The 26,501-nt window shown below is 37.8% G+C and overlaps 1 protein-coding gene across 2 annotated transcripts in view; it reads left to right on the forward strand.

Moving 5' to 3' along the window:
• Window positions 1–26,501, forward strand: part of STAT4 (signal transducer and activator of transcription 4) — a 144,769-nt gene that overhangs the window by 56,824 nt on the left and 61,444 nt on the right. For both annotated transcript variants that reach the window (XM_078146920.1, XM_020993623.2), the window contains exons 4-5: window positions 14,197–14,295; window positions 19,659–19,751. In XM_078146920.1, the coding sequence (XP_078003046.1) occupies window positions 14,197–14,295; window positions 19,659–19,751 (192 nt within the window). The remainder of the gene's footprint in view (window positions 1–14,196; window positions 14,296–19,658; window positions 19,752–26,501) is intronic.

The raw sequence follows: 26,501 nt of genomic DNA on the forward strand, positions 1-26,501 counted from the left end.
AAATGCTACATGCCAGGGCTTGGTGTATTGTTTTATTGATTGTCTAGACTTAAGAAAGTGATACAGAAAATGTTAATTGAATTATATAAATTGAATTTAAATGTGTGTCCTGTGTACCTTTTTTTCAGAGAATCTTGTTAAACATTTAACATCATACCACTTCCATTAAAACCATATTGTAACATAGAAATAGAGTATGTTTTCTTAAATTAGTTTCATAATAATGCACCAGGCACATTATATACTCCTGCAAAACAATAACAAAAACTCTTGCTACTAGGGTCATGGCTAGCTTTCTGCTCTCGTTAAAAGAACATTAAATAACAACTCAGAAAACCTGGGTTTTATTCCTAGTTACACCACTAATTCATTAGGTGATAGTCAAGTCATGTCTTTCCCGTATGTCTTCCTAACTCACAGAGATGTAGTAGCACATAAGCTACACTGGCAGAAAAGATGATCTCAAGAAATTCGAGGTACCCTTCAAGTATAGTGATACTCTGTATTATTTTTCTAAGGGTTTTCATGAAGTGTTTAATGGGAGGGAAGAGCCATCATCAGAGGCAAAGGCTCCATCATTATGACAACTGTTTAATGTCACTGAAAAGTATGCATAGGTTGCCAAAGTAGATGATACCATCCCCTACGGGACGCTGGAATGATTGAGGTGGGGGTGGGGTAGTAACCTTGCGTGCAGTTAGAGGAGTTGAATAAAAATAAGGGGGTGGTGGAAGTATAAGGAAAGAAGAGAAGAAAATTTTGAAAAACTGTTCATGCATGTTTCACCTGCTGTGTAACAGAGTTAAAGTAGTGATTGGATTATTTTCCAAAAAACACACAAAATTCAAGTTATGATTGATCAGTGGTCAAGTCTGCTGATAAATCTTAACACGAAAGTGCTGGCAGGCAAACCTGTAAGCATTGTCAAGAAGTCCAGCATGCATCGGCAGGAATACATGCATGTAATGACTTGTTTGCAATATGATATTATATGCTTACATAATACAATATTGCATCATCAACATTTCAATGCAGGGAAAAACCACACATTTATAATAAATTATTAAATTTAAGGCACATCATTTTAAAACAATTATATTTTTGAAATGATGCAAATTTCAGAGAAAAAAAGCCATTAAAGGATTAAAGAAAGTAGATTTCCATGAGGGGTCTTGAGTAATATTTTTAAAAAGGGGGTGGTAGGGCAAATAAGTTTGAGAACTGCTAGAGTGTCAGATAGAAGACAGATCTAACAACTATTTCTTTTGGTTCTTCTAGGATAATTCTCAGTCTTGATTTTGTGATAACCCTGGGTATTGCTAATTATCTTCATGAGATGTCTCAAGTTTTCATTGATGTTTGAATTATTTTCTCTAAAAACTAAGGGCCTTCACTTTGTAAAATCTGAGGAGATATTAATAAATATAGATATATGCATACATATATGTGTATATATATACACATATATATATATATATATGTGTGTATATATATATATATAATCTTCATTTCAGAAAGACTTTTGAAAAGCTCCTTCATAACATCCTTATGGAAGAAGGATGTGTAAAATGAACTGGAGAAGGAAATGGCAAACTACTCTAGTATGTTTGTCAAGAAAACCCCAAAGGAGATCATGAAGAGTCAGATATGACTGAAATGATCGAACAACAACAAAAGTGTTGCATACCACAGATAGAGAGGCTGCACAATTGGTTAACAGAATGTTTGTTAATGCATCAGTGTCAACAGAGCTGGAGATTACTAGTGACATATCCTATCCATCCTGTTCAGTATCTTCATCAATGACTTCAATAAAGACATAGGCATGCTTATCAGTGGTAAGGATGACATGAACCCTGGGGGGAAAGACAGATTAAGGCCTTAAAAATATCTTAGCAGGCATGAACAATGGTGCCCACTGCTACGCAGAAATAGACATCTACTTGGAAAGCTATGTTGCAGGCAGTCCAGTGGCTATTCAACTGCAACTAACTTAGATTAGTTTGGAAGGTAGGGTTGGCTTCTGATAGGATGTAAGCTCCCTGAGGGTAGGGACAATAACCTTTTTGTCTTTGTATCTTCATTATCTAGCACACAGTGGGTATTTAATAAATGTTGATTAATTGATTGACTGATTCATGCAACTGTGTATAAAAATCATGTATGTGCCCATATGGATCTTAATGCCCTGAACTATATAAACTCTTTGTGGAACAGTTTATGGGTTGTTTCTAAAAGGGGTATGTTTTTAATCTTTAGTAATAATGCCTGGATTAAGAAGCCTGAGAGCTAATAGATGGTGAGACTGACAAAATTTATTTTGTTATCTATTAAATAAAACTTACATGGAACACAACCCCTCCATCCCTGAGTAGATAGGCTCATGAGTTTTGGCCAAGAATGATTTACTACTTGGTAGTGAAAATCATGATAGTGAGCCTCTCAAGCTTAGTTTGAGAGGCACTGTAGTATGGCAAATAGAATGATTGCATCAGGAAGACATGAGATTGACTCTTACCTCTAACACTGACTAGCCATGTGCCCTAGGGAAGTCATTTAGCCTCCCTAAGTCTTTATCTTCATCTGTAAAATGCTAATAATAATGTCTGTAGCAATCATCTCAAAGGGTTGTTGGGAGAGTGAAATGATTAGTATGTAAAGTACTTTGCAAATTTTAAGGTACTATTTAAGTGCCAGTTATTATTAGTTAGTTTGATCCTCATAAAATAGAAAGAGTTCATCAGTGATCCCATATTCATATCTTTCCCCAGCTAAATTGGACCTGCCAGAGCCTCACTCTCTATGGTCTCCTTTTATTGACAGACTCTTAGATTGAATTGATAGTAGCATGGTGTCTGGGTCGTGGGGGCTAGAATATTGTGTTCCATCCTGAGTGCTTTATTTTAAGAGTAATTGTTGTCCAAGCGGAGTGTGTCCTCAAAGTGTTAGCTCTATGTTTCATTTCAGCTATGAGTCTACAATTCCATGAACTGTTCTACCTCCTTTCAGAACATACTTGGATCATAGACCTAGGACCCTTAGAATTCATCAGTCCAACTCCTTCATTTTACACATATGGAAAATGAGGCCCAGAGATGTTAGGTGACATCACATGGATAATAAGAGACAGAGCTGGTATTCCAACTGTGGTCCCAAGTGCATTGTTCTGTCTACTGCAACATTGTGTATCAGACAATAACAATGTTCAAAACTAAACATATCTCATAATTAAAGGTAGGGTGGCTAGCGTCCCAAAAAAGGGTAATCCCATAAAAATATATATGATTATCTTTTAAGAAGTAATCATTATTTGGTCATTTATGTTCAAATTGTCTTTAAATTGTTTATGTATTTATGTAGCAAATCATGTTCAAAATGAGGCTGTATAGTTTTGTTACCATGCTTATTTAGTAGATGACTAACTTCATGGTCTTTTCCTTTAAAAAAAAAAGTAAGCCAATGTTTTATCTGTCAGTACCTATTCATTGCACAAGCAGGTAAATTATACTCATATAAAGCAATAAACCCTAGGATGGTCATCATGGGCCTTACATGACTCTCTCTCTTTCTTAATTATTTATTTGCCAACTAAGTGATATACTTTCATAGCAAATAGTCAGGTCCTCAAAAAAAAAACCTATGATAGTAAAAAGAAAAAAGGAAAAATTTGAAAGGGATCACTTAGGAAATTAACACTATTTCCTGACAAGGTCATGCTTGAAGTAAGGAGCAGGCTAAAAGCTGATAACATGATAGAGTGCAATAGTGTGGTTGAAAGTAAGAAAAATATTTTAAAAACATTTTACTAGCAACAACTTTCAGCATTTTTAGTGCATGAACTTTCCTTGAAGAAATGTCGGGAAAGTCCCTGGCCTTTATTATTTTGAAATCCCCACATGCAATCATCCACTTGTCAGGAGTTTCTTTTCATGTTCTGTACAAATACATTTCCTGGCTATGACTCGATCTCATTTTTGTTGACTTTATAAACAGCATTCGCCATTTCTGCAAATGTATGTAGCAGGATTTTTTTTTGCTTTTTTCTTTATTTGACCATCAACTAGCATGTGTCAACATGAAGCATTCGTGTTAGCTAATTCTTTGTATGGCATTCTCATGCCTGGCAATATGCTTCACAAATAACAAATCCAGAAGACATAGTGGCTACCTTGAAACCCTTCTGTCTTTAAAGGCTCAGCTTAGATGCCACCTCATCCTTAAAACCTTTCTTGATCCCCCCAGCTAAAATCAATCTCTCTTTACTCCTGATTTCTTACAACGTGTAATCTGGCTTACTTCATTTGCCTTTCTCACATTCTAGCTCATGTTATACTTATTTGTGCATATGCTATGTTCTTCCAATTAGACTATAAACTCAAAGAGGTCCAGGGCTTTTCTTATTTCACATTTATGTCTCTAATGACTTGCAAAATTAAACCTGATTAAATATAAGGTATTTAATGATTTTTGAATTGAAATCTGATAGAAATGGTAAGTGAAAGCAGACACGATTCTAGAAACTATTTCTGTTTCCTGTTGGTTTTTGCAGTAGTGTATGTCCTCATTTAGGGGGGTAGCTAGGTAACGCAGTGAATAGAGTATTGGGCGTGAAGTCAGGAGGACTTGGCCTCAGACATTTACTAGCTGTGTGACCCTGGACAAGTCACTTGACCCTGTTTGCCTCAGCTTCCTCATCTATAAAATGAGCTGGAGGAGGAAATGGCAAACCACTCCAGTATCACTGTCAAAAAAAAAAGAAAACTAATGTAGAGAATAAAGAATTTGCAGTTGACTCTAAGTAAAGATAGAAAGCAGATGCCTTCTGAAGTTGAAAAAATTTATTCCAAGCCCAAGGCTTGATAGAAGAGAAAGCCAGGCCTGAGATTACACTGAATCCATCAGTTTCCTTAGCCTTTTAACTAATGATTTTACCCTTTCTCTAAGTCTCAAGATAGTAATATTAGACATTTTGCAAGCTGCTACTTTTTGTTGCAGTTTTTCATTAAGAATCCAAGGGCTGGATTAAAGACAATTAAGAATGATCATGAGACTAGAGCTAAAAGAAGTGTGTAAATGGAAGCAGACCATTCCATTTTATCTCTATGTCAAGGTTCATAAAGAACCACTATGCAGGTAGTGTTTGTAATGGAGAAAAAGGATGTCCACCACAGTGCTTCCAACTGACGAAAGAAGTAAATGTACACAGAGATATGAAGTTTGGCCAAGAGCAAGTCACAGTAATCTAGTAAGAGTGATGAAAATCTGAGCAAGGGATTTGGCCATGTAGGTGAAGAATATATATATTCACATCTGATGGATTTTGTGCTGGAAGAAGGAGAAGCACAAGGAACAGTTGGAGCTTAGAAAAATAAATAAACTAACAAGTTGAAAATTTCCCAGGAGTACGCCTAGGAGCAGGTTTAGCTCTTGGAAAGATTGCAGAGCAGGCAAAATTAATCTTCAAAATCCCGTACCCACTATTCTCGTGTCCTTTCTCTATCATTCTGTAGATGCCAGCTCATTCAATCATTAGATTCTAGAAGGAAACTCATTTCAAAAATAACCAACAAGTTAGTATGAATTATTTCTTACCTCTCCCAGGACTATCTGCATGTTTAAAAAGGACCTCAGGGAAAGGAACCTAAAAGAGCATATTCCTTTTTTAAAAAAAAATTAATTTGCATTGATATCTTTAGGATTTTTTTGGTTCAGTTGCTTTTCAGTCATGTCTGACTCTTTGTGACCCCAACCGGGGTTTTCCTGACAAAGATATTAAAGTGGTTTGCCATTTCCTTCTCCAGCTCATTTTTATGGATGAAGAACTGAGGCAAGCAAAATTAAGTGACTTGCCCAGGGTCATGTAGCCAGCAAGTGTCTGAGGCTGGATTTGAATTTACAAAGATGTCTTTCTGATTCTAAGCCACTAGTGCTCCATCTACTGCACAACCTAGCTGACCCTTTCCTTTTTACATCACCTAAATGTTTTCCCTTCAAGAGAGTTATTCCGTATTATAAAGAATTTTAAAATTAGGAAAAAGAGGGGGAAATCAGTAAAATGTATCCATATACTAAAAAAAATAATTTAGATACACACTGTTCATTAACCCCCTCTCCCACCTTCACCTCTGCAAAGGAGTGAGTAGAAGAGTCTTCCTATATCTCTTCTTTGGGACCAAGACTGTTCTTAGTAATTTTGGAATAAGAATGAATGGTGGAATTTCTGGCATCTAATACCAAGTGTGGGTGAGGGCTTCCCACTGAATTTGCAATCACACCATGAGAAAACTTAGAGTTGTATATGAGGATAGAGGTTGAGGAGGAGAGGGTTTGAAGGAAAGACAAGGAGGAGCTCAGTTTGTGGCAGAAATATATTAAAACAGGAATATATTTTAAAAAGTATGAGAGGCAGCCTGTGTAAAAACATGACCTCAGTTACCTCTGATACACAGAGACTCTATAACCTATAAGCAAGTGTATGAAGCATAAGACCTGGAGTTAGGAAGACCTAGGTTCAAATATGGCCTAAGATATTAACCATGTGACCATTGGCAAATCATTTAACTTTTCTGCCTCAGTTTCCTTATCTGTAAGTAGGGAGATAACAATATGTACCTCTATCCAATAAAGCTTATCCCATAATATCCATTTTTCTTGGGTAGGGTTCTTAACCTTTTTTGTGTCCTTGGACTCATTTGGAAGTCTGTTGAAGTCCATGGATCCCTTCTCAGAATAATGTTTTTAAACACACAAAATAAAATGCGTAGAATTGTAAAAGAAAGTAATTACATTGAAATACAGTTTTCAAAACCTGAGGTTCTGTTGTGCTTTGTAAATCTATTTAAGATGCAGTAGATAGAGTGTTGGGCCTGGACTCAGAAAGTCTCCTCTTCCTGAGTTAAAATCTGGCCTCAGACCCTTACTAGTTATGTGACCTTGGACAAGTCACTTAACCCTGTTTGCCACAGTTTCCTCATCTGTAAAATAAATTGGAGAAGGAAATGGCAAATCACTCTAGTATCTTTAACAAGAAAACCCAAAAGGGGTCATGGAGAGTCAGACATGACTGAAATAACTTAACACAAAAAACCTCCATAAGCCAATTATTTATATATTCCAAAGTGCCATTTTAAAAATTATTTATATTGACATATATGAGAGGAACTCAGGTCTTCCTAGCCCCAAATACAACAATATATCCATTATTCTTGGTTTCCTCGCTGATGTAGGGGATAAAACAAGTTCATGGACACTAGGTTAAGAACCCTCATTCTCTAGAGTGGGCATAAGTTCTATTATTGATCTTCTACCAATACTTCTTCCCTCTATGTTGAGGATAAGGGTATAAAGCTATTGTGAATTGAAACTGTATTTCTTTCAGATGAAGCTGAAATTATGAAGGCTTAATCTGTTCAAAATATCTTTGTCTTCTAAAAAAAATAAATAGTGTGTAAGGAGAACCCCAAGGGTCTACTCTCAGGCCAAATGTTTAAGAGAAATTTTTTTCTCTCTATTGTTCAGGATCCTGGAGATACCGAGATCTAAGAGATAGCAGAACGCCTCAATTTATATCCTGAAGAGAAAGGGCTGATCAGCTTTCAGTGAAGAGTATAAAATATGTCCTCGACTACCCGTTTTAGTACTTTGGATCTTTTGTGGCTCTCCAAGTGCATATCCACTAAGTATTTAGATTGACAGTCTTGCATTCTCCAAACAGTTATCATTATTTCTTGTATTTAACATTTTATTAATTAAGAGTTTAGAGTCAAACATTCCAGGATCAGGTCTATTACACAGCAGTATAATCTTTTACGCCACTAGAGCCCTTCGGTGCATCTCAGCGCATGTCAGGTGACAGGCATTCTACTCTGACCTTGTTTCCTGGAAGGAATCCATAGCCGGGGAATGCTAAGAATCGTGGTAGGGAAAGTTTCACCAAAACCTCTGTCCTTGACTTAGCACTTCCCAGCCAGGTTAGGAGTGCTGTTGACAGCTTTGCATGATAGATGTGTTCCTGAAAATTCATTTGTAATTTTTTTTTTGTACATCAAATTGTACTTCAAATGTCCTAGGTGAGGTTGATATTTAAAAGAATCCTGTAATGTTTTTGTAAAGCAATCATTTTGTCAAATAATCACCCCCTAATTTATTTTCTTAGAGTAATTTTATTTAGTAAGGTAACTTATTTTATGTAGTGAATAGTAGTACAGTCTTTGAAGTTGGGAAGACTTGGGGTCTAATCCCAACTCTGATTCCTACAGGCTGTGTGACTCTGGGCAAGTCAATCAGCCTCTCAGTGTCTCTAAGCATTTCTTTAAATTATTGAATTACAGAAGAGTTATCTATCTGTACCAACAAATGAATTAAGATTCATCTATTTATTTACATAAATTTATGAATTTAATTTACTTATTTAATAAATGCTTACATTGGTCTAGATTCTGGGTACATACTTCCTAACGGGGAAAACAACACATAGAGTGATGTGGTAGCCAGGGAGAAGAATTTTGGTTGGGAAAGTTACAGGGATGATGACAGGAACAACAGGGAGAAGAATAGACCTATACACCCTTTCCGGTAACAGAGGTGGTGTCAATTTGATTATAATTCCAGACCTAGAAAAGTTGTGGGGGTTGGACAGGAAATGGGCAGGTGATATGGGAGGGAGACAAGAGGGGTGAGTTCAGTAAGGTGGCAAAGCAACTAACAAGAAGATGGAAGGGGAGTAAAATGAAATGTGCCTGGAACAGCTGCCCAGGTGACAATGAGACAATTCACTACTTCTGTACAATTCTGAGACAATTCACTACTATGGTAAGCCACTGTAACATTCGCTGATCAGACTCTCAGGGGCCCAATAGGATTGAAAGAGTTAATTTCTTCAAGGCACGGTATCTGGTCTGGGAGGCAAGATGGCTATCCAGAAGATGGCAGGGGAATTTCTACAGCTGAGTTCCCTGTATCTATGAAAACACAGACGTGGACCAAAAAAAAATTATTTCCTAAGTTCCATTTTTCTTAAAACATAACTTGCATGACCTGTTTACATAACCATATATAAAGAAAAATGTAATCACATAATTGGATGGGGTTTTGTTAATGTAGTTTCCTTGTGTTGCTTGATCATTACGAAAGTTCAAAACATGGAACAGAAAGTAGGAGGTTAAGAATGGACTGTTTTTTGCCCTAACTGGCTAGCATTTTAGATATTCTATAACTTATTATCATCGTTGTCAGGTTTTTAAAATAAGAATTTAACTATTTAATCAATATAGTTTTTCATTCTCTAGATTCCCTAGCTAAATGAATTGCTTGTCCAAAGAGACAGAGGAAAACAGTGGAGTAGAGTGGAGTAGTGTGGAGTGAAGTGGAAAGTAGCATCAAATTGAGATTCAGACCTCGATTGTACTCCTAGTTTTGACATTAATAAACCATGTGACCTCAGACAATCACTTTCTTTCTCTGAGTCTCTTTCTTCACCTGTAAAATGAGGTGGTTGGATTAGATGATCTCTAAGATCCCTTCCAATATTCAATATGTCTAATTACTTATTATTTACATAACTTGAAGGGCAGAAAACAAATATCTATAGGAAGAGCAAGCTCATCCCTTCAATATACATTAGGGTACTTACTTCATTGATGCCTATCTCCTTCATAATAAGTTCTCCAGAGCTAAAATCTGGAATGATGTAGTAAACTGCCAAGTAATGTGCAATAGCGGAAAATGTGCTAGATTTGGAGTCAAAGTAGTACAGGTCCAAATCCCCAGTGTGTACCCACTGTAGCATAGTAGATACACAACTGGGTCTAGAATCAGGAAGATCTAAGTGCAAATCTGCTCTCAGACACTTACCATTGTACAACCCCGGGCAAATCTCAGACACTATTGTATGATTCTGGGCAAATAACTTTTCTTTGCCTCAGTTTCCTCAGTCATCAAATGGGGGTGATAATAATAGCACAAGCCTTCTCCAAGTCCTTAGAGAATCAATCAATCAATCAATTAATAAGCATCAATGAAGTATCTATGTGCTAGATACTTCAATAAGTACTGGAGTTGCAAAGACAAAAAAAATAGTTCCTGATGTCAAGAAGATTATTCCATCAGAGAAGACAACATGAATTTATATGTGTGTGTGTGTGTATGTACACATATCATATATGTATATTTGTATCCTGTATGTAAATAAATAGAATAAAAATATATAAATATGTACAGGATAAATGCAAAATAAATACAAAGTAGTTAAATAAAGTTAACTGAGGCTTCGTGTCAAAAGAGGTGCTTCAGCTGAGTCTTGAAGGAAGTGAAGGATTCATTTGGTGAGGAGGTGAGGACCAAGTGTTTTTCAGGCATAGGGGAGTCCAGGGCAAAGGCACCAAGGACAGGAGATGGAGTGTTGTGTGTGAGAAATGAAGGAAAGGCCCACTTAGCTGGACCACAAAGTGTGGGATGGGAGTAATTTTCCAGTTGGTTTTCAATAATGAGATTGGAAAGATATGTTTGGTCAAATTGTGAAGGCCTTTGTTCTTTGCTACTAATTTTGGATTAATTGCCATTGATCCACTGGGTGAATTATTTACATGCTTTATTTTGTTGTCCTGGTTTTGTTTTCCTTTTGGTTGTTTCAGTGCCACTTTATACTGCTCCCACAGGGGAGAAAGAAAAGAAAAGATGGATGACTTGGAACTTGAGTGTATGCTATTCACCGGCAAAAATTTCCACAACATATCCCTCTATCTCAGGCATCTTGCCATCTGTCCCGCCTCTGTCTCCCTCTCTTCATCTGGAATAGCTCCCTCCATGGGGAAGTTAATCTACTCAGTTTTGGAGCTCTACCCTGTCACTGAGCTGTCCTGATTGGCGAATGATAACTCCTCCTCCCCCCCACTATATGTAGCCAATCACAAACCATGCTTCACAACCTTTTCCCTGAGATATCTTGCCATATGCCAGCCTCAGCATGTGCCACTGAATCCCAACTGACTTATGGTTCCATTCGTTATTCTAATGACGCTACAGACCCAAATTCGCTTCCTGACCACCATTCCACTATTACGTGTTATCTCCTTACAATTAGAATATAAGCTCCATGAGGTCAGGGACTGCCTCGATTTTAAATTTGTGTCCCTAGAGCTTTAGCACAGTGCCTGGCTCAGAACAGGTGCTTAATAAATGTTTTTATTCATTCATAATAATTTTATTGTAATTTTTTATAACATAGTAATGTTAATTGATTATGGAGTATGATAGGAGCCATGTGGCTAAGTAGAGTAGGGAAACTAGGCAAGATCCAAAAAAAATACCTTAAAACACCTTGAAGCTCCAATTCAGACACGTGAATAACAAATAGGCCAGACTGGTACACAACCATGAAGACTGGGGCAACTAGTTTTTTTAATTCAATTTTATTTTACTTTCAGTTCTGACTTCTCTCTCTCCTTTTTATCCCTCCCCCTCAAATTGAATGGGGAATCTATCTTAAAACCAAGACTTCAGGTTGACTTCAAATCCAGTAGACAGAGAATAAAACAGGCAATGCAGAGAACACTTCAAAACATTTTTTTTTGTGATAAAAACAAAGGCAGGGGGGCAAAGAACTAGAAATTGAGGGGCTGCCCATCAAGTAGGGAATGGCTAAACAAGTTGTGGTATATGATTGTGATGGAATACTATTGTGTGTAAGAAATGATGAGCAAGTTGATTTTAGCAAAACATGGAAAGATTTTGCATTAAATAATAAGGAATGAAATGAGCAGAACCAAGAAAACATTGTATATAGTAAGAGCAATATTGTTTGAAGAATAACTGTGACTACTGTTATTCTGAGTATTATAAACACTCAAAACAACTACAAAGGACTTATGAAGGAAGATAGTATCCACCTCCAGAGAAAGAACTGATAAATAGAAGTATGTGTAGTATGGTTTTACATATGTGTGTGTGTGGTGGCCCTCTCTAGTGTGAAGTGGAGAGGGAGAAAGACATTTCAGAACTAAAAATATAACCCAAAAAATAATTAATTAAATTTTAAAAAATGTTTAAAAAACAACAAAGGCAGGGGACACATGTGCAAAAATAGTAACCATCTTAGGTTCCACCTCTTCCATGGGGCCTTTCTTTGTCCCTAGCCCTTAACGATCACTTTCTCCTTGGATTTCAGGGACTCTTTATTGTTTGTGCAACTCATTTGGAACATATTTTATGCTACGTTGTATTGTTATTAATCCTTTATACTTATAACATCTTGGCTTCCCAATTTGATTGTAAACCCCTCAAAGACAGGGTATGTGTCATATATTTCTTCTTGTTATTTTAATTCAGAGTCCAGCATATTATTCATCTGAATGTCCAATTATAGGTACTGATAGTCAAAGAACTGCCAATCCAATGTCATGTCATAATAAATTCATCAATATAGCATAGTAGATAGCATTTTGGACTTGGAATCAGGTAGACCTGGGTTCTACTACCATGTAAGAAATTTACTAGCTGTGTGAACTTGAATAAATCATTTAACCTTTTAAGCTCCAATTCCCTCAAAATGAGAATAATAACATCTACCTCACTGTGTTATCTGTATGGATGAAATGAAATAATAGGTGCAAAACAGTCAAGTCAGCAAGTGTTGGTTAAGTGCTTACTATGTGCCAGGTACTGTGCTAAGCTCTAGGAACATGAATACAAGCAGAAAGGAAGATAATCACTGCTAATAGGGGAAAACAGCACATAAAAGGCAACAGGAGACACCATGTGGGGTGGCATGGTAGAAGAAGTCTGAAGAGTTAGGAGTGGGAGAGCCACTAAGATATGGCCAGCCTGGGCACTTTCCTTAAAATGGATGTTCTGAAGGGAAGTAGCCAATCAGAGGGCAGCTAGGTGGAACAGTGGATAGAGCGCCAGGCCTAGAATCAGGAAGACTCACTTTCATGAGTTCAAATCCACTTACTACCTGTGTAACCCTGGGCAAGTCACTTAACCCTGTTTGCCTCAGTTTCTTCATCTATAAAAATAAGTTGGAGAAGGAAAGATACTCCAGTATCTTTGCCAAGAAAACTCTAAATGGGGTCGTGAAGAATTGGACACCATTGAAAAATGCCTGATCAACAATGAAACCAATTAGAGGAAGGGGCCACAGAGGTGGAGTGTACTTCCTATTTGAGAAATCTGGGGTAAAGTGCTGTTTTATAGGGAGGAGGCTTCTATGGCATGATAGAAAAAATCCCAAGAATCAGGAATCCTGAAAAGGAATGAAATGCTTGTCAACTTGTTAAAATACATTGAAAACCTTCAAGTTATATATACATACATCCACACATACACATGCACACGCACACATATATGTGTACATATATGTATATGTATATGAGCTATTGTGCTGTTGGTGGTGATGATGATGATGATGATGATGATGATGAAGAAGTCATCTCTAGTTTGGGCAATAAGCAACATTTAGCCACTTGGGTTTTCCTAGTAGATTTTTACAGTAGGCTAATCTCTTTTCAGTGTCAATGTATTTATCACTGAGGAAGTCCTTTAGTTTTCTGGTGTTTGATACAATCAGCACATGTACACTGGGGTATGTGGAGAACCCTACCATCAATAAGCAATCCTTCTTCTACTCAATAAATGTTTGTTGGTGGTGATGGTAATATTTCAATACAAGTTTAGCAATATAATATAAAAACCTAGATTCACATAAAATACACTTTCTAATTAATATTGGAAAAACTTGTTAAAGCAAAGGATATAATAAAATGGACTTTGAGTCAGAAGACCTGGGTTCAAATCCCAACTAGCTTCACTACTTACTACTTGTGTAGCCCAGGCAACTCATTCCACCTCTCAGAGGGCTTTTTTCCCCCATATATACATACATACATATATATACATACATATATATATATATGTATGTATATATATGTATGTATATATACACATATATATATACATACATATATATACATACATATATATATACATATATGTATATATATGGACTATTTCTTCATACGCACCATGAAGAAGTTGAACTAGAATATGTCAAGGGGCTTTTAGTTATAAATTCCATGATCCTAAGGTCACTTGCTCTAAGGAAACAGTTAAATAAATTTATTGCTGACTTATAGGTAGAGAAGATTCTTATGCATGTATTTTAATTTTTACATCATTTATTTTTGTTCATTTTTTTCATAGGGGAAATACCACGGAAATCCTATGCACATAGCAGTAGTTATTTCCAATTGTTTAAGAGAAGAAAGAAGAATATTGGCTGCAGCCAGCATGCCTGTACAGGTAATATCATCACCTTAAACTCAACTCTTTTGAAAACCTAACTTAACAGTTCTCCTCAAAACTACCCTTGCTTTCTTCTATCAATGTTTATTCCTACATAACCACTAGCCTAGGCTTGGCCCTCATTACCTCACTTTATAACAGATTCAAAGAATAGTTAGTTGTTAGCAGGCAGTTAGGTGGCACAACAGATATAGTGATGGGCCGAGAGTCAGGAAAAATTCATGCTGAGTTCAAATCTGACCGCAGACACTTAACTACTTGTGTGACCCTGGGCAAGTTGCTCAAGCCTGTTTGACTCAGTTTCCTCATCTGTAAAATGAGCTAGAAAAGGAAATGGCAAATCACTCCAGTATCTTTGCCAAGAAAACCCAAAGTGGGGTCATGAAGAGTCAAATGTGACTGAAATAACTGAGCAATGCAGTGGTCAATGTAGCAGGAAGTTTCTAGAAGAGTACCCCCAAGGATCTGTGCTGGCTAACTTTTTTATCAATGACTTGGATAGAGGCATAGATTGCATGCCCATCAAATTTGCAAATAACATTTTAAAGGTGAAAAGGATAAGTAACACATTAGATGTGTATCCCAAAGGATCTTGACAGGCTAAAGCAGTAAGCTGAATCTAACAAGATGAGATTTGATCAGGACAAATGTAAAGTCTTACACTCGGTTTTTGAAAATCAACTTCTTAAATATAAGATGAGGGAGGATTTGTTAAACGTGGAGGTGTCAAACATGCAGCCCACCAGCTGCATGAAGCTCACAACACTCCCAAGTGTGGCCTGAATCATCAGATTAAAATGTAACTGGGAAATGTTTAACAAAAGAAATACAATACAAAAAAATAAAACATTAATATGTGGCTTTCTATATCAATATGCAGCCTAAGGGATCCTTATGTATGGTTTGATGGCCCCTGTTCCTATTGGAGTTTGATAACACTGGCATACAGCAGCTACTCTGAAAAAGATCTGAGAGTTTCAGCTCAGTATGAGTCAATAGGATGATGTGAGAGCCAAAAAAGCTAAGATGGTCTTGGCTTTATTAAGAAGCATGGCTTCCAGGAAATGTTGCTTTGTCAATTAGTTGTGTCCAATTCTTCATGATCCCTTTTGGGTTTTTCTTGGCAGAGATACTAGAGTGGTTGGTCATTTCCTTCTCCAGCTCATTTTACAGATGAGGAAACTGAGGCAAACAGGGTTCACTGATTTGCTCAGAGTGACACAGCTAGTAAGTGTCTGAGGTCGTATTTGAACTCAAGTGCTCCTAACTTCAGGCCTAGCACTCTATCCACTGCTCCACCTCGCTGCCCATTTTCAAGGAATAGGGAAATGATAGTTTCACTATATTCTGCCCTCACTGAGACTTCATCTGTAGCATTTTATTAAGTTCTAGGAGCCATAGATTAAGAACATTGAGATACTTGCAGAGTGTTCAGAGAAGGGTATCGTGGATGGTGAAGGGCTTGACATTTTAAGATCAGTTGAAACAACTGGGAATGTTTAGCCTAGAGAAGACTTTGGAGAGACATGAAAACTCTCTTTAAGTGTCTGAAGGGCTATCAGGAGAAGGAATGATTAGATTTATTCCATCTGGCTTCAGACAACAGAATCAGGAGAAATGGGTTGTGGTTGTAAAAAAGTCATTTGAGGCTTGGCTTCAGAAAGAATTTCTTAACAATTTTTCTTGCTGTTCAGTCATTTTTCGGTCATGCCCAACTCTTATGGCCCAGTTTGGGGTTTTCTTGGCAAGATACTGGAGTGGTTTGCTGTTTCCTTCTCCAGCTCATTTTATAGATAAGGCAATTGAGGCAAACAGGGTTAAGTGACTTTCCCAGGTCAGGTGGCTAATAAGTGTCTAAGGCCAGATTTTAACTCAGGAAGATAAGACTTCCACTGCATCACATAGCTGCCCTTCCTAACAATTACAGTTGTTCAAAAGAGTAATAACTTTAAGAAGTGGTGAGCATTCACTCTTTGAAGATCTCTAAGTAGACACTGGATGGCCACTTGTTGGGTATGTTACAGGGAGAGTCAGGAATTCCTTAACTCAAATTTAGTCTTAGACACTTACTAGCTGTATGACTCTGAGCAAGTTATTTAACCTCTATCTGCCTCAGTTTCCTCAACTGCCAAATGGGGACAATAACAGCAACCTCATAGACTTATTGTGAGGATCAAATGAAATAATATTTATGAAGTGCTAAGCATGGCATATATATATATATATATATATATATATACATATTACCTACCCTTCTTTCCTTTCCCTTCTTTTCATGTATGGTTTGGATTAGATGATTGCTGAGGTCCTTTCCAGGTCTAAAATTCTGTGGTTCTGTAAGGCAGAGAGATCAACTGGGAAGCCATTGCAACACTCCAGGCAAAAGGTGATGAGGGAGGAACAGCTAGGTGGCACAGTGGATAGAGCACCGGCCCTGGAGTCAGGAGGACCTGAGTTCAAATCCAGTGTCAGACCAGACACTTGGCACTTACTAGCTGTGTGACCCTGGGCAAGTCACTTAACCCGATTGTCTAGCCAAAAATTAAAAAAAAAAAAAAGACAAAAAGGGTGGTGAGGGCTTGAACTAAAGGTGCAATTGTCTTAGTAGTGAGCTAGGATCTGATGCAGAGGGTCTTTCTAAAAATTACCCATCTTTCAATGCCTAACTCAACCTCCCCTCCTCTGACTCTTTTAGCCTTCATTAAATTCCCTCTCCTCTGAATTTCATAGCACTTAGCATCTTTACCAATATAGCACACAGTCATATGTTGTCTGGTTCTAGCTAATATTGATTTGTGTGTATTATCCTTATCTCCTCAACTAAATTGTAAGATCCTTGAGGGCAAGAGGCTTCACTTCTCTATTTCTCACAGCACTTACCTAGTGCTGAATATGCGGCAAGTACTTAATAAATATTTATTTTACATGTGGGCTTCTGAAGTCACCTATGAACTCTGGCTCCAGAGACCCTTGCTACTTTTTCCAGATAGAGTGTGAGCTGTTTGGGGTAATCACCTGGGAAATTTTCGTTCCAGCCCAACCAATGTAAATTCTCTGTCTATAGAGAGCCACAAATCCAATATCAAAAGCATTTCATTAAAACAGTTAACATTAACATTAAAAGCAGTGTCATTAACAAGAGAGGATAAAATAGAAGAATTATATACTATTTCACGCAAAAATTGGTTCAGCCTCTTAAGGCTCCAGTATCTAAAACTGATCTTCTCAAATCCCCCAGCACATCAGAAGAGGGATATAGTAACTTCAGAACTCATGACCTAGTTGTAAAACACTAAGGATTTGGTGCCCTCGGCCTCACAAAGTTCTGCTGAAGCCTCTGGGGGTGGGCTGGTGATTCACTGAAGCTTCCTTTCTGGCTGCAAAATCAGTGTGATTCTTTCAGGATTGAGTTTGAAACTCCTGTAGTTGAATTGCTTTCTAAGTTTCTCTTTTCTTGTCTCCAGTCTTACCTGTGAGACAGAGCTGTTCTCCCCAGCTCTATGCTTCCCAAGACTTGCAGCCTAGAATTTTAAACTTCCTTCCCTCCAGAACAGGCCTCACAAGAGTGTCTTTGCCTAGTGATGTTACCACTTTGCAGCCCATGTAACTTTCTGGACATTGTGACCAGAGAATTTCTTGCAATTACCAATGCTCTCTGGGCCCCACAAATCCCAGGGAAGAAATCCTGAGGACCTTTCTCCTGAACCATGCCTACTTCATTGCTGATTAATTAAGTCACGTTTGCTCTCCCCCAAAGTCATTAAGTAAATAGTAAAATTAAAAAATGTTTACACAGTTCAAATCCAGTTACAAGAACTAATTAACTGAATAAATGTACCAAATGTTTTTAAACCTTGGACAATGGTCTGCAGTGTTGGTGCTTTAATGATTTTGTGACAACAAAATTATAACTATGAATAATTTAGTTTAGTTAAAACTTTTTTAAAAATTTTGTTCCTATAGTATTCCACCAGTAAAATGAAAATATGTCTGAAACCTAGTTGCATAGTATAATGTTAGTTCATAGGATGTCATAATTACTTAAATAATCCGGTAGGTGGCACAGTGGGCCCTGGAGCCAGAGGACCTGAGTTCAAATCCAACCTCAGACACTTGACACTCACTAGCTGTGTGACCCTGGGCAAGTCACTTAACTCCATTGCCTACGTCCAAAAGATAGATAGATAATTCTGAATAAAGATTATTTCATTTTAATTATGGTGCTGTGGAAAGTGTGCCAGATTGAGTCAAGAAGGCTACATTCAAATATTTACTCTCTTGCTTGTTACCTTTGTGATAGTGGGTCAATTATTTAACCTCTCTGGACCTCAGTTTCTTCTTCTTTAAGACAAAGGGGTTGGACTAGATGGAAGGGAGAAGAGGAATAGGGAAAAAGCACATGGCAGGCACTGTGCTAAGCTCTTTACTAATATTATTTCATTTGAACCTCACAACAACTCTGTAAGTTAGGGGCTATTATTATCCTCATTTTACTGTTGAGGAAACTGAGGCAAACAGCGCTCAAGAGACTCACCCAAGGTCATACAACTAGTAAGTGCCCAAGGCCATATTTGAACTCAGGTCTTCTCGACTCCTAGGGCAGTTAGGTGGCAACATGGATAGAACACTGGGCCTAAAAGTTGGGGAGACTCCTTTCCTGAGTTCAAATCCAGCTTCAGACACTTATTAGCTGTGTGACTCTGAGCAAGTCACTTCGCCTTGTTTGCCTCCGTTTCCTGAGCTGGAAAAGGAAATGGCAAACCAGTGTCTTTGCCAAGAAACCCCCAATGGGGTATCCACTGCACGATGTGGCTGCCCCATACTAGATACTAGAGGAATATAAGGAAACTATTCTACCTTCAAGGATCTTAGTCTAGTAAGGGCGATGAGATGTACTGAACTGAACAGCATAAAAAGAAAGCTGTGGTAAGCACCGCAAGTGCGGCGCAAGAAGGGAATTTTAAGAGCTCAGGGAAGATAAAATAATATCCAACCTACAAGTCCTTATTTGGCAACCTTTTCTCATTCCAACCTTAATAAATTTGTTATTTGTCATATCTACTACTGGTATAGTAGATAGAATGCTGAACCTGGAGGTAGGAAGATCTGAGTTCAAATCCTACCTTTGATTCTAGCTGGGGGGTGCTGGGCAAGTCACTTAACTTTTCTGAGCCTTGGTTTCCTTATTTGTAAAATGTCAATACATATATCTGAAATACCTATTTTTGCAGACTATTGTAAGGCTCAAAAAAGTTAATTTATGGAAGCAAATCTCAAACAGCTGTGGAAATATCAGCTGTAATTATTACCAAAGTGCTATACCAAATTTATTGATACCATGTAATTACCTGTTTTTCCAGGGACCCCTGGAAAAGTCTTTGCAGAGCTCTGTGGTTTCAGAAAGGCAGAGAAATGTGGAACACAGAGTGGCTGCCATCAAAAACAGTGTACAGGTAAGTAAGACCCCTTTCTCATGTGGAAGACTTGAAGTTGCCCATATATGGCCAGATGTGCATGGCATGATAATTTTATTATAGTTTTATGGTAAGATAAACTTCCCTCTACCATATAAGTATACTGACCAATATCAAGTAAATTTTCCAAGGCAGAGAAAAAAAAAGACTGTCTTAAATTTCCTATTCAAAGTAGCATTTATTTGCTCTTTAAAGAAGTTAGAATTTTTCTGCAGTTGCAATGCCATAACTAGGGGAGAGACCACCAATCAAGCAACCAATAAGCATTTACTAAGCACCTACTATGTGCCAGGCACTATGTTAAACACTGAGGATACAAAAAGAAGCAAAAGAGAGTCCTTGCCTTCAAGGAGTTTATAATCTAACAGTGAGGGTGCTTCTTCCCTGAATTTGTTCTAAAGTTGCTATCCCAATCTAAGTAATGAGGGCACAAAGGCAGAGACTTACCCAACCACTCCCAAATCACCCTCCAAATAACATTAAATAGTGCCGCAAAGTGAATTCTGGAGTGGCAAAACCAACAAAAGGACAGAGTGAAATAATTTTCCAGCCCAAGACAGCTTACAAGGTTGGCAAAAAAGGATTGTCTTTGGGGGTATGAGTAGAGTGCAGTCCAGCACAGGCAATGTCCCAGCAAGTCAGCAGCAGGCCTTGGCTGCAACTGAATCATCGGTGGAGGCTTTCAGAGCTCTCAACCCACAGACAGTAAGGGAGTTAGATAACTGGTCAGATGGAGATTATAGGGGACCCTTTGCTGGTACTGGGAACAGGATCTGTGGCACTGCCCACACACACAGTTCCTGTCTGCAATCCCAGGATGAGGAAGAGCACCAGCAGGAGTGGGGACCCTCCTCACTGTTCCAGGTAGGGAAGAATACTTGTGGTCACTCACGGAGAGTAAAGATGGAAGACAAGAAATGCCTTGCTTATTCTATTATCCAGTTTCTGCATGACCAGCTATATCATGGAGGGCTCTCTTCTGATGCTCAGGAGAGTTTGAAAGTTGTGAGGCCAGGAGAGCAGTGACCACAGCTCTCCTTAGATCATACCACCTTGGAAGAACTGAAAACTTACAGACCTCCAGAACTAGCTCTGAAAACAGAAGCACAAAAAACCTGAAGCTTGGGACAGTTCCCTCTCCGCCCTTGGAGCAGAGCCCAATTTTAATATAAAGTTCAAAATCAAGAAATAGAGTGAAAAAAAATGAGCAAGCAATAACAGAAAAGAACCTGACCATAGAAAGTTACTATGGCAGGAGGGAAGATCAAAACACAAACTCAGAAGACAATGAAATCAAAGCAGCTACGTGCAAAGCCTCACAAAAATGTGAATTGGTCTCAGGACAAAAAAAACAAGCTCCTGGAAGAGCTCAAAAAGGGTTTCAAAAATTGATAATAGAGGTAGAGAGAAAAATGGAGAAAGACCTTAGAGTGATACAAAAAAATGATGAATAAAGAGACAACAGCTCAGTGAAGGAGGCACCCCCCCCAAAAAAAAATACTACCTAAAATAACACCATAAAGAACAGAATCAGTCAAATGGAAAAAGAGGTGCGAACATTCACTGAAGAAAAGAACTTAAAAACTAGAAATGGACAAATGGAAAAAGAGGTAGAAAAGCTCACTAAACAAAACAATTCCTTAAAAATTAGAGTTGGATAAGTGAAAACTAATGACTCCATGAGACATCAAGTAACAATAAAACAAAATCAAAAGAATGAAAAAAATAGAAGAAAATGTGAAATATCTCATCAGAAAAACAACTGACCTGAAAAATAGATCAGGGAGAGAAAATTTTAAAATTATAGGACTATCTGAAAGCCGTAATAAAAAAAAGAAAAGAGCCTAGACATCATAGTTCCAGAAATTATCAAGGAAAATTTCCCTGATATCCTAGAACCAGAGGGTAAAACAGAAATTGGAAAAATCCACTGATCACCTCCTGAAAGAGATGCCAAAATAAAAACTCTCAGGAATGTTATAACCAAATTCCAGAGCTCCCAGATTAAGGAGAAAATATTGCAAGCAGCAGAAAGAAATAATTCAATTGTTATGGAGCCACAGTCAGGATAATACAAGATTAAAGCAGCTTCTATGTTAAAGGACTGAATATTCCAGGGGGCAACTAGGTGGCATAGTGGATAGAGCATCAGCCCTGGAATCATGAAGACCTGAGTTCAAATCTAGCTTCAGACACATAGCACTTTCTAGCTGTGTGACTCTGGGCAAGTCACTTAACCGCATTGCCCAGGCAAAAAAAAAAAAAAAAATAGGATTGGATATTCCAGAGGGCAAAGGAGCTAAGATTACAATCAAGAATCACCTATGCAGCAAAACTGAGTATAATTCTTTAAGGGGGAAATAGATATTTAATAAAATAGAGGGCTTTCAAGCATTTCTGATGAGAAGACCAGAATTGAATAGAAAATTTGACTCTCAAAAACAAGACTCAAGAGAAAAAGGTAAACATGAAAGAGAAATCATAAGGGATTCAATAAGATTAAATGTTCACATTCCTACATGGGAAGATAACACTTGTAACTCCTAAGAACACTGTCATTACTAGGGCAGTTAAAAGAAATATACATAGAGTGCATGGGTGTGAGTTGGCTATGATGGGATGACATCCAAAAACATAAAATTAAGGGGTAAGAAAGTGGGATGCACTGGGAGAAGGTAGAATGGGGTAAATTATCTCGCATAAAGGAGGCATGATAAAACTTTTACAGTGGAGGGGAAGACAGAGGGTGGCAGACAATGCTTGAACCTTACTCTCATCAGAATTGGCTCAAGGAGGGAACAACATACATGCTCAGTTATGTACAGAAATCTATCTTACCCTATATTTTTGAGGAGGGACAGAATGGAGAGAGAGAGAGAGAGAGAGAGAGAGAGAGAGAGAGAGAGAGAGAGAGAGAGAGAGAGAGAGAGAGAAGGATAAACAGGAGGGAAATAGGAAGGAGGGAAAGTAATCATAATTGTGAAAGTGAATGGGATGAACTCACCCATAAAATGGAGGTGGATAGCAGGGTGGATTAAAAACCAGAATCCTACAATATGTTGTTTACAAGAAACACCTTTGAAACAGAGAGTAAAGGTAAGGGGCTGGATCAGAATCTTTTATTCTTCAGCTGAAGTACCAAAAAAAAAAAAGTATGGGTAGCAATCATGATCTCAGACAAAGAAAAAACAGAAATAGATAAAATTAAAAGAGATGAGCAGGGAAACTTTATTTTACTAAAAGGTTCCCTATACAATGATGCAATATCAATTCTAAATACATATGCACCAAATGTTATAGCATCAAAATTCTTAGAGGAATATTAAATGATTTATGGGAAGCAATATACGGTAAAACTATACTAGTGGTGTAACTCAACTTTCTCTTCTTAGAACTAGATAAATCTAACTAAAAAAGAAAACAAGAAACAAGTAAGGAGATGAATACAATTTTAGATAAGTTAGATATGATAGACCGTTGGAGAAAAGTGAGTGAGAATAGAAAAGAATATACCTTTTTCTTAGCAGTACATGTTACTTACGCAAAAATTGATGATGTATTTGGATATAAAAACCTCAAACAAATGCAGAAAAGGATAAATATTAAATGCGTCCCTTTCAGTTCATAATGCAATAAAAAATTATATTCAATAAAAGGCTCTGGAAACAGATTAAAAGTAATTGGAAACTAAATAATCTTAAAGGATGAGTGGGTCAAAGAACAAATCACAGAAATAATCAATAATGTCATTAAAGAGAATGACAAGATAACATACCAAGATTTATGGTATGCAGCCAAAGCAGTACTTAAGGGAAAATTTATATCTCTAAAATTGCTATCCCTATGCAAACTAAGCTGCTTGGTATGGTCCCATTCATAGAATTTCTTTGTCAAGGCACCCCTGCCTATTTCCCTTGCCAATTCTTTTAGGGGCATAGACTAGTTTCTCCTGGGACAATTATATCCATCTTTGGACTGTCACGTGCTACCACTGCACTTACTTCAAGGTGAAAAATTTCCTAGTTCATCCATTCATTCCTAGTTATAGCTCTATAAACCTCTACATGAATTGTAGGAAATATCTAAGCCTATGCTATACCCAAGTCTACCCAGGATAAACTATAACCTGTAAGCAAAATGTTAAATTAAGTGATTGCTCTGGATTTTTTTGATTCTCTGCAAAAACAGTAGAAAAAATGAGCCAGACTTTCAGGCACCCTCAGGGTACAATGTTCTGACATATCATTATACAAAGTTAGTTTTGAAAGAACAAATTCTACTTGGCCTCTCTCCACAGGTATTATAGAAGTGAAGAGAGAATTCTTCCACTACAGAAAGAATTTTTAATCGTATTTATCAGTCACAAGGATGACTGATAATTTATGCAGCCTACATAAATTCAATCATTTTAGCAGCCTAGGAGTTATATAAAATTGGTGCTTCTCTGATCTCTAACTAATTACATATCAATGCCAAAACCTTCTTCTAGCCCATGTCATACTTTTAAATGAAGCACTCCACAGATTCCCAAGACTCTAGAGAAAACTTTAATGAGGTTACATAATATCCCACCTTTGGCTTTTCAATTATTTACCACCATATTAGAGGTTCCTTTTAATTACTGTCCATGTCAATTTATGTGTCTGCATGACATTTTCTTCATTTAGCTTTTAATTAGCTTTTTGTTTGTATCCTATTAGGAAATACTTGCACATTGATGTCTGGAAACTAGTCTGTTCTGTTTTAAATGTATTTTAAATTAGAGTTCTGGTAGGGAGGTGATAGTGGACAAAGACATAGATATTTCAAAAAGCAGTTTGGAAATAGGTTTAAAATAATTTAAAATAATTCAATGCCAATGAGCTTTTATACAAGCAACTCTTTAGCATTTGGGGTTTTCTTGGCAAAGATACTGGAGTGGTTTGTCATTTCCTTCTTTAGCTCATTATACAGATGAGGAAACTGAGGCAAACAGGGTTAAGTGACTTGCCCGGGGCCACACAGCCAATACGTGTCTGAGGCCAGATTTGAACTCAAAAAGATGAGTCTTCCTAACTTCAGGTCTGGCATTCTGTCTACTATGCCAGCAAGCTGCCCACAGGGTTAGACTAGGCAATAATTAAAACAGTTGAAATTTAATGAAGAAAGGCACCAAACTACACTTAAGTATTGTAAATTTGTTAATTTTCAAACAAGATATAATAAAATGCATTTAATAAGTTGAAAGAAAAATTAAATATTGTACAATTAGTATTTAGCTAAATTAGTATTTTAGTTTTTAGAGAAAGGCATAATTTCTCAATCAATAAACAATTCTTAAGTACCTACTATGTGCTAGGTCCTGTGCTAATCCCTGAAGAAACAAAGAGGAAAAATACAGTCCTGTACTTTAAGGAGCTCATAGTCTAATGGGGGAGACAATAATGGATACAAACAAGCTATATACAAGGTAAATTGGAAATAATTAAGAGAGGGAAGGCATTAGAAATAAGAGGGGCTGGGAAAGGCTTACTGTAGCAGATGAGATTTTAGCTAGGACGTAAAGGAAGCCAGGGAAGCTAGTAGGTAGAAATGAGGAAGAGAGAATTCCAGACATGCGGTACAGCCAGAGAAAATGCCTGGGGCTGAGAGATGCAGCCCCTGGTTTGTGGAATAGCAAGGAGGCCATTGACCCTTTATGGAAGAGTATGCAGCAGGGAGAGAATAAGGTGTTCTGAAGACTGGAAATTAGGAAGGGGGCTAGGGGGTGCAATGGATAGAGTGCTGGACCTGGAGTCAGGAAGACATCCTTCTGAGTTCAAATCTGGCCTCAGACACTTACTATGTGACCCTGTGCAAGTCAATTAGCCCTGTCTGCCTCAATTTCCTCATCTGTAAAATGAGCTGGGGATGGAAATGGTGAACCACTCCAGCATCTTTGCCAAGAAAACCCAAATGGGGTCACAAAGAGTCCAATGAGATCGAGCAACAGCAACAACAAAACAGAGGATTTTGTATTTGATCCTAGAGAGGCAGGTCTGGCAGACTTGAGATTTAGGAAAATCGGTTTGGTAGCTGAGTGGAAGGTGAACCAAGTGGGGAGAGAGATGAGGCAGGCAGAGCCCCCAGCCGGCTATTGCAACAGTCTAGGGCTAGGCTGAAGTGATAAGGGCCTACCCCAGAGAGGTGGCAGAGTCAGAGGAGAGAAGGGGGGATATTTGATAGATTCTGTGAAAATGAAATTGATAGACTTCATCAGCGTGTTGGATGGGAGGGAGGGGGTGGTGAGAGCATGAGGAGCTGAGAATGACAGCTACATTGCAGGCCTGGCAGGATGGTGCTGCCCTCTATGGTAATAGGGAAAGTAGGAGTCGGGACAGAGTTTAGGGGGAAAGATAATGAGTTCTCTTTCAGACCTGTTGAGTTTAAGATGTTTATCGGACATATAGTCTGAGATGTCTGAAAGGCAGTTAGAAATGGGAGACTGGAAGTCAGCAGAGAGACTGGGGCAAGATAGGTAGATTTGAGAATTGTCAACATAGAGATTGTAATTAAGTTAAATAATGTATGGTGTTACGTGCCAAATGTTTCTTGATTCAGTTTTTTCATGGCCGGGCAAAACCCAGGAGGTTGGCCCATGTAGCCATAGAAGTCAGATATCACTCGTCACCTAATGCACTCTTTACAATTTTGAGTCCTAAGAGAAAATAGTCTCTAAAAGATCTCTAAAAGTACCTAAAAAGTCCAAAC

This window comes from Phascolarctos cinereus, unplaced genomic scaffold, assembly GCF_003287225.1.
Source record: "Phascolarctos cinereus isolate Bilbo 61053 unplaced genomic scaffold, phaCin_HiC Scaffold_726;HRSCAF=1367, whole genome shotgun sequence".
Classification (NCBI taxonomy): Eukaryota; Metazoa; Chordata; class Mammalia; order Diprotodontia; family Phascolarctidae; genus Phascolarctos; species Phascolarctos cinereus.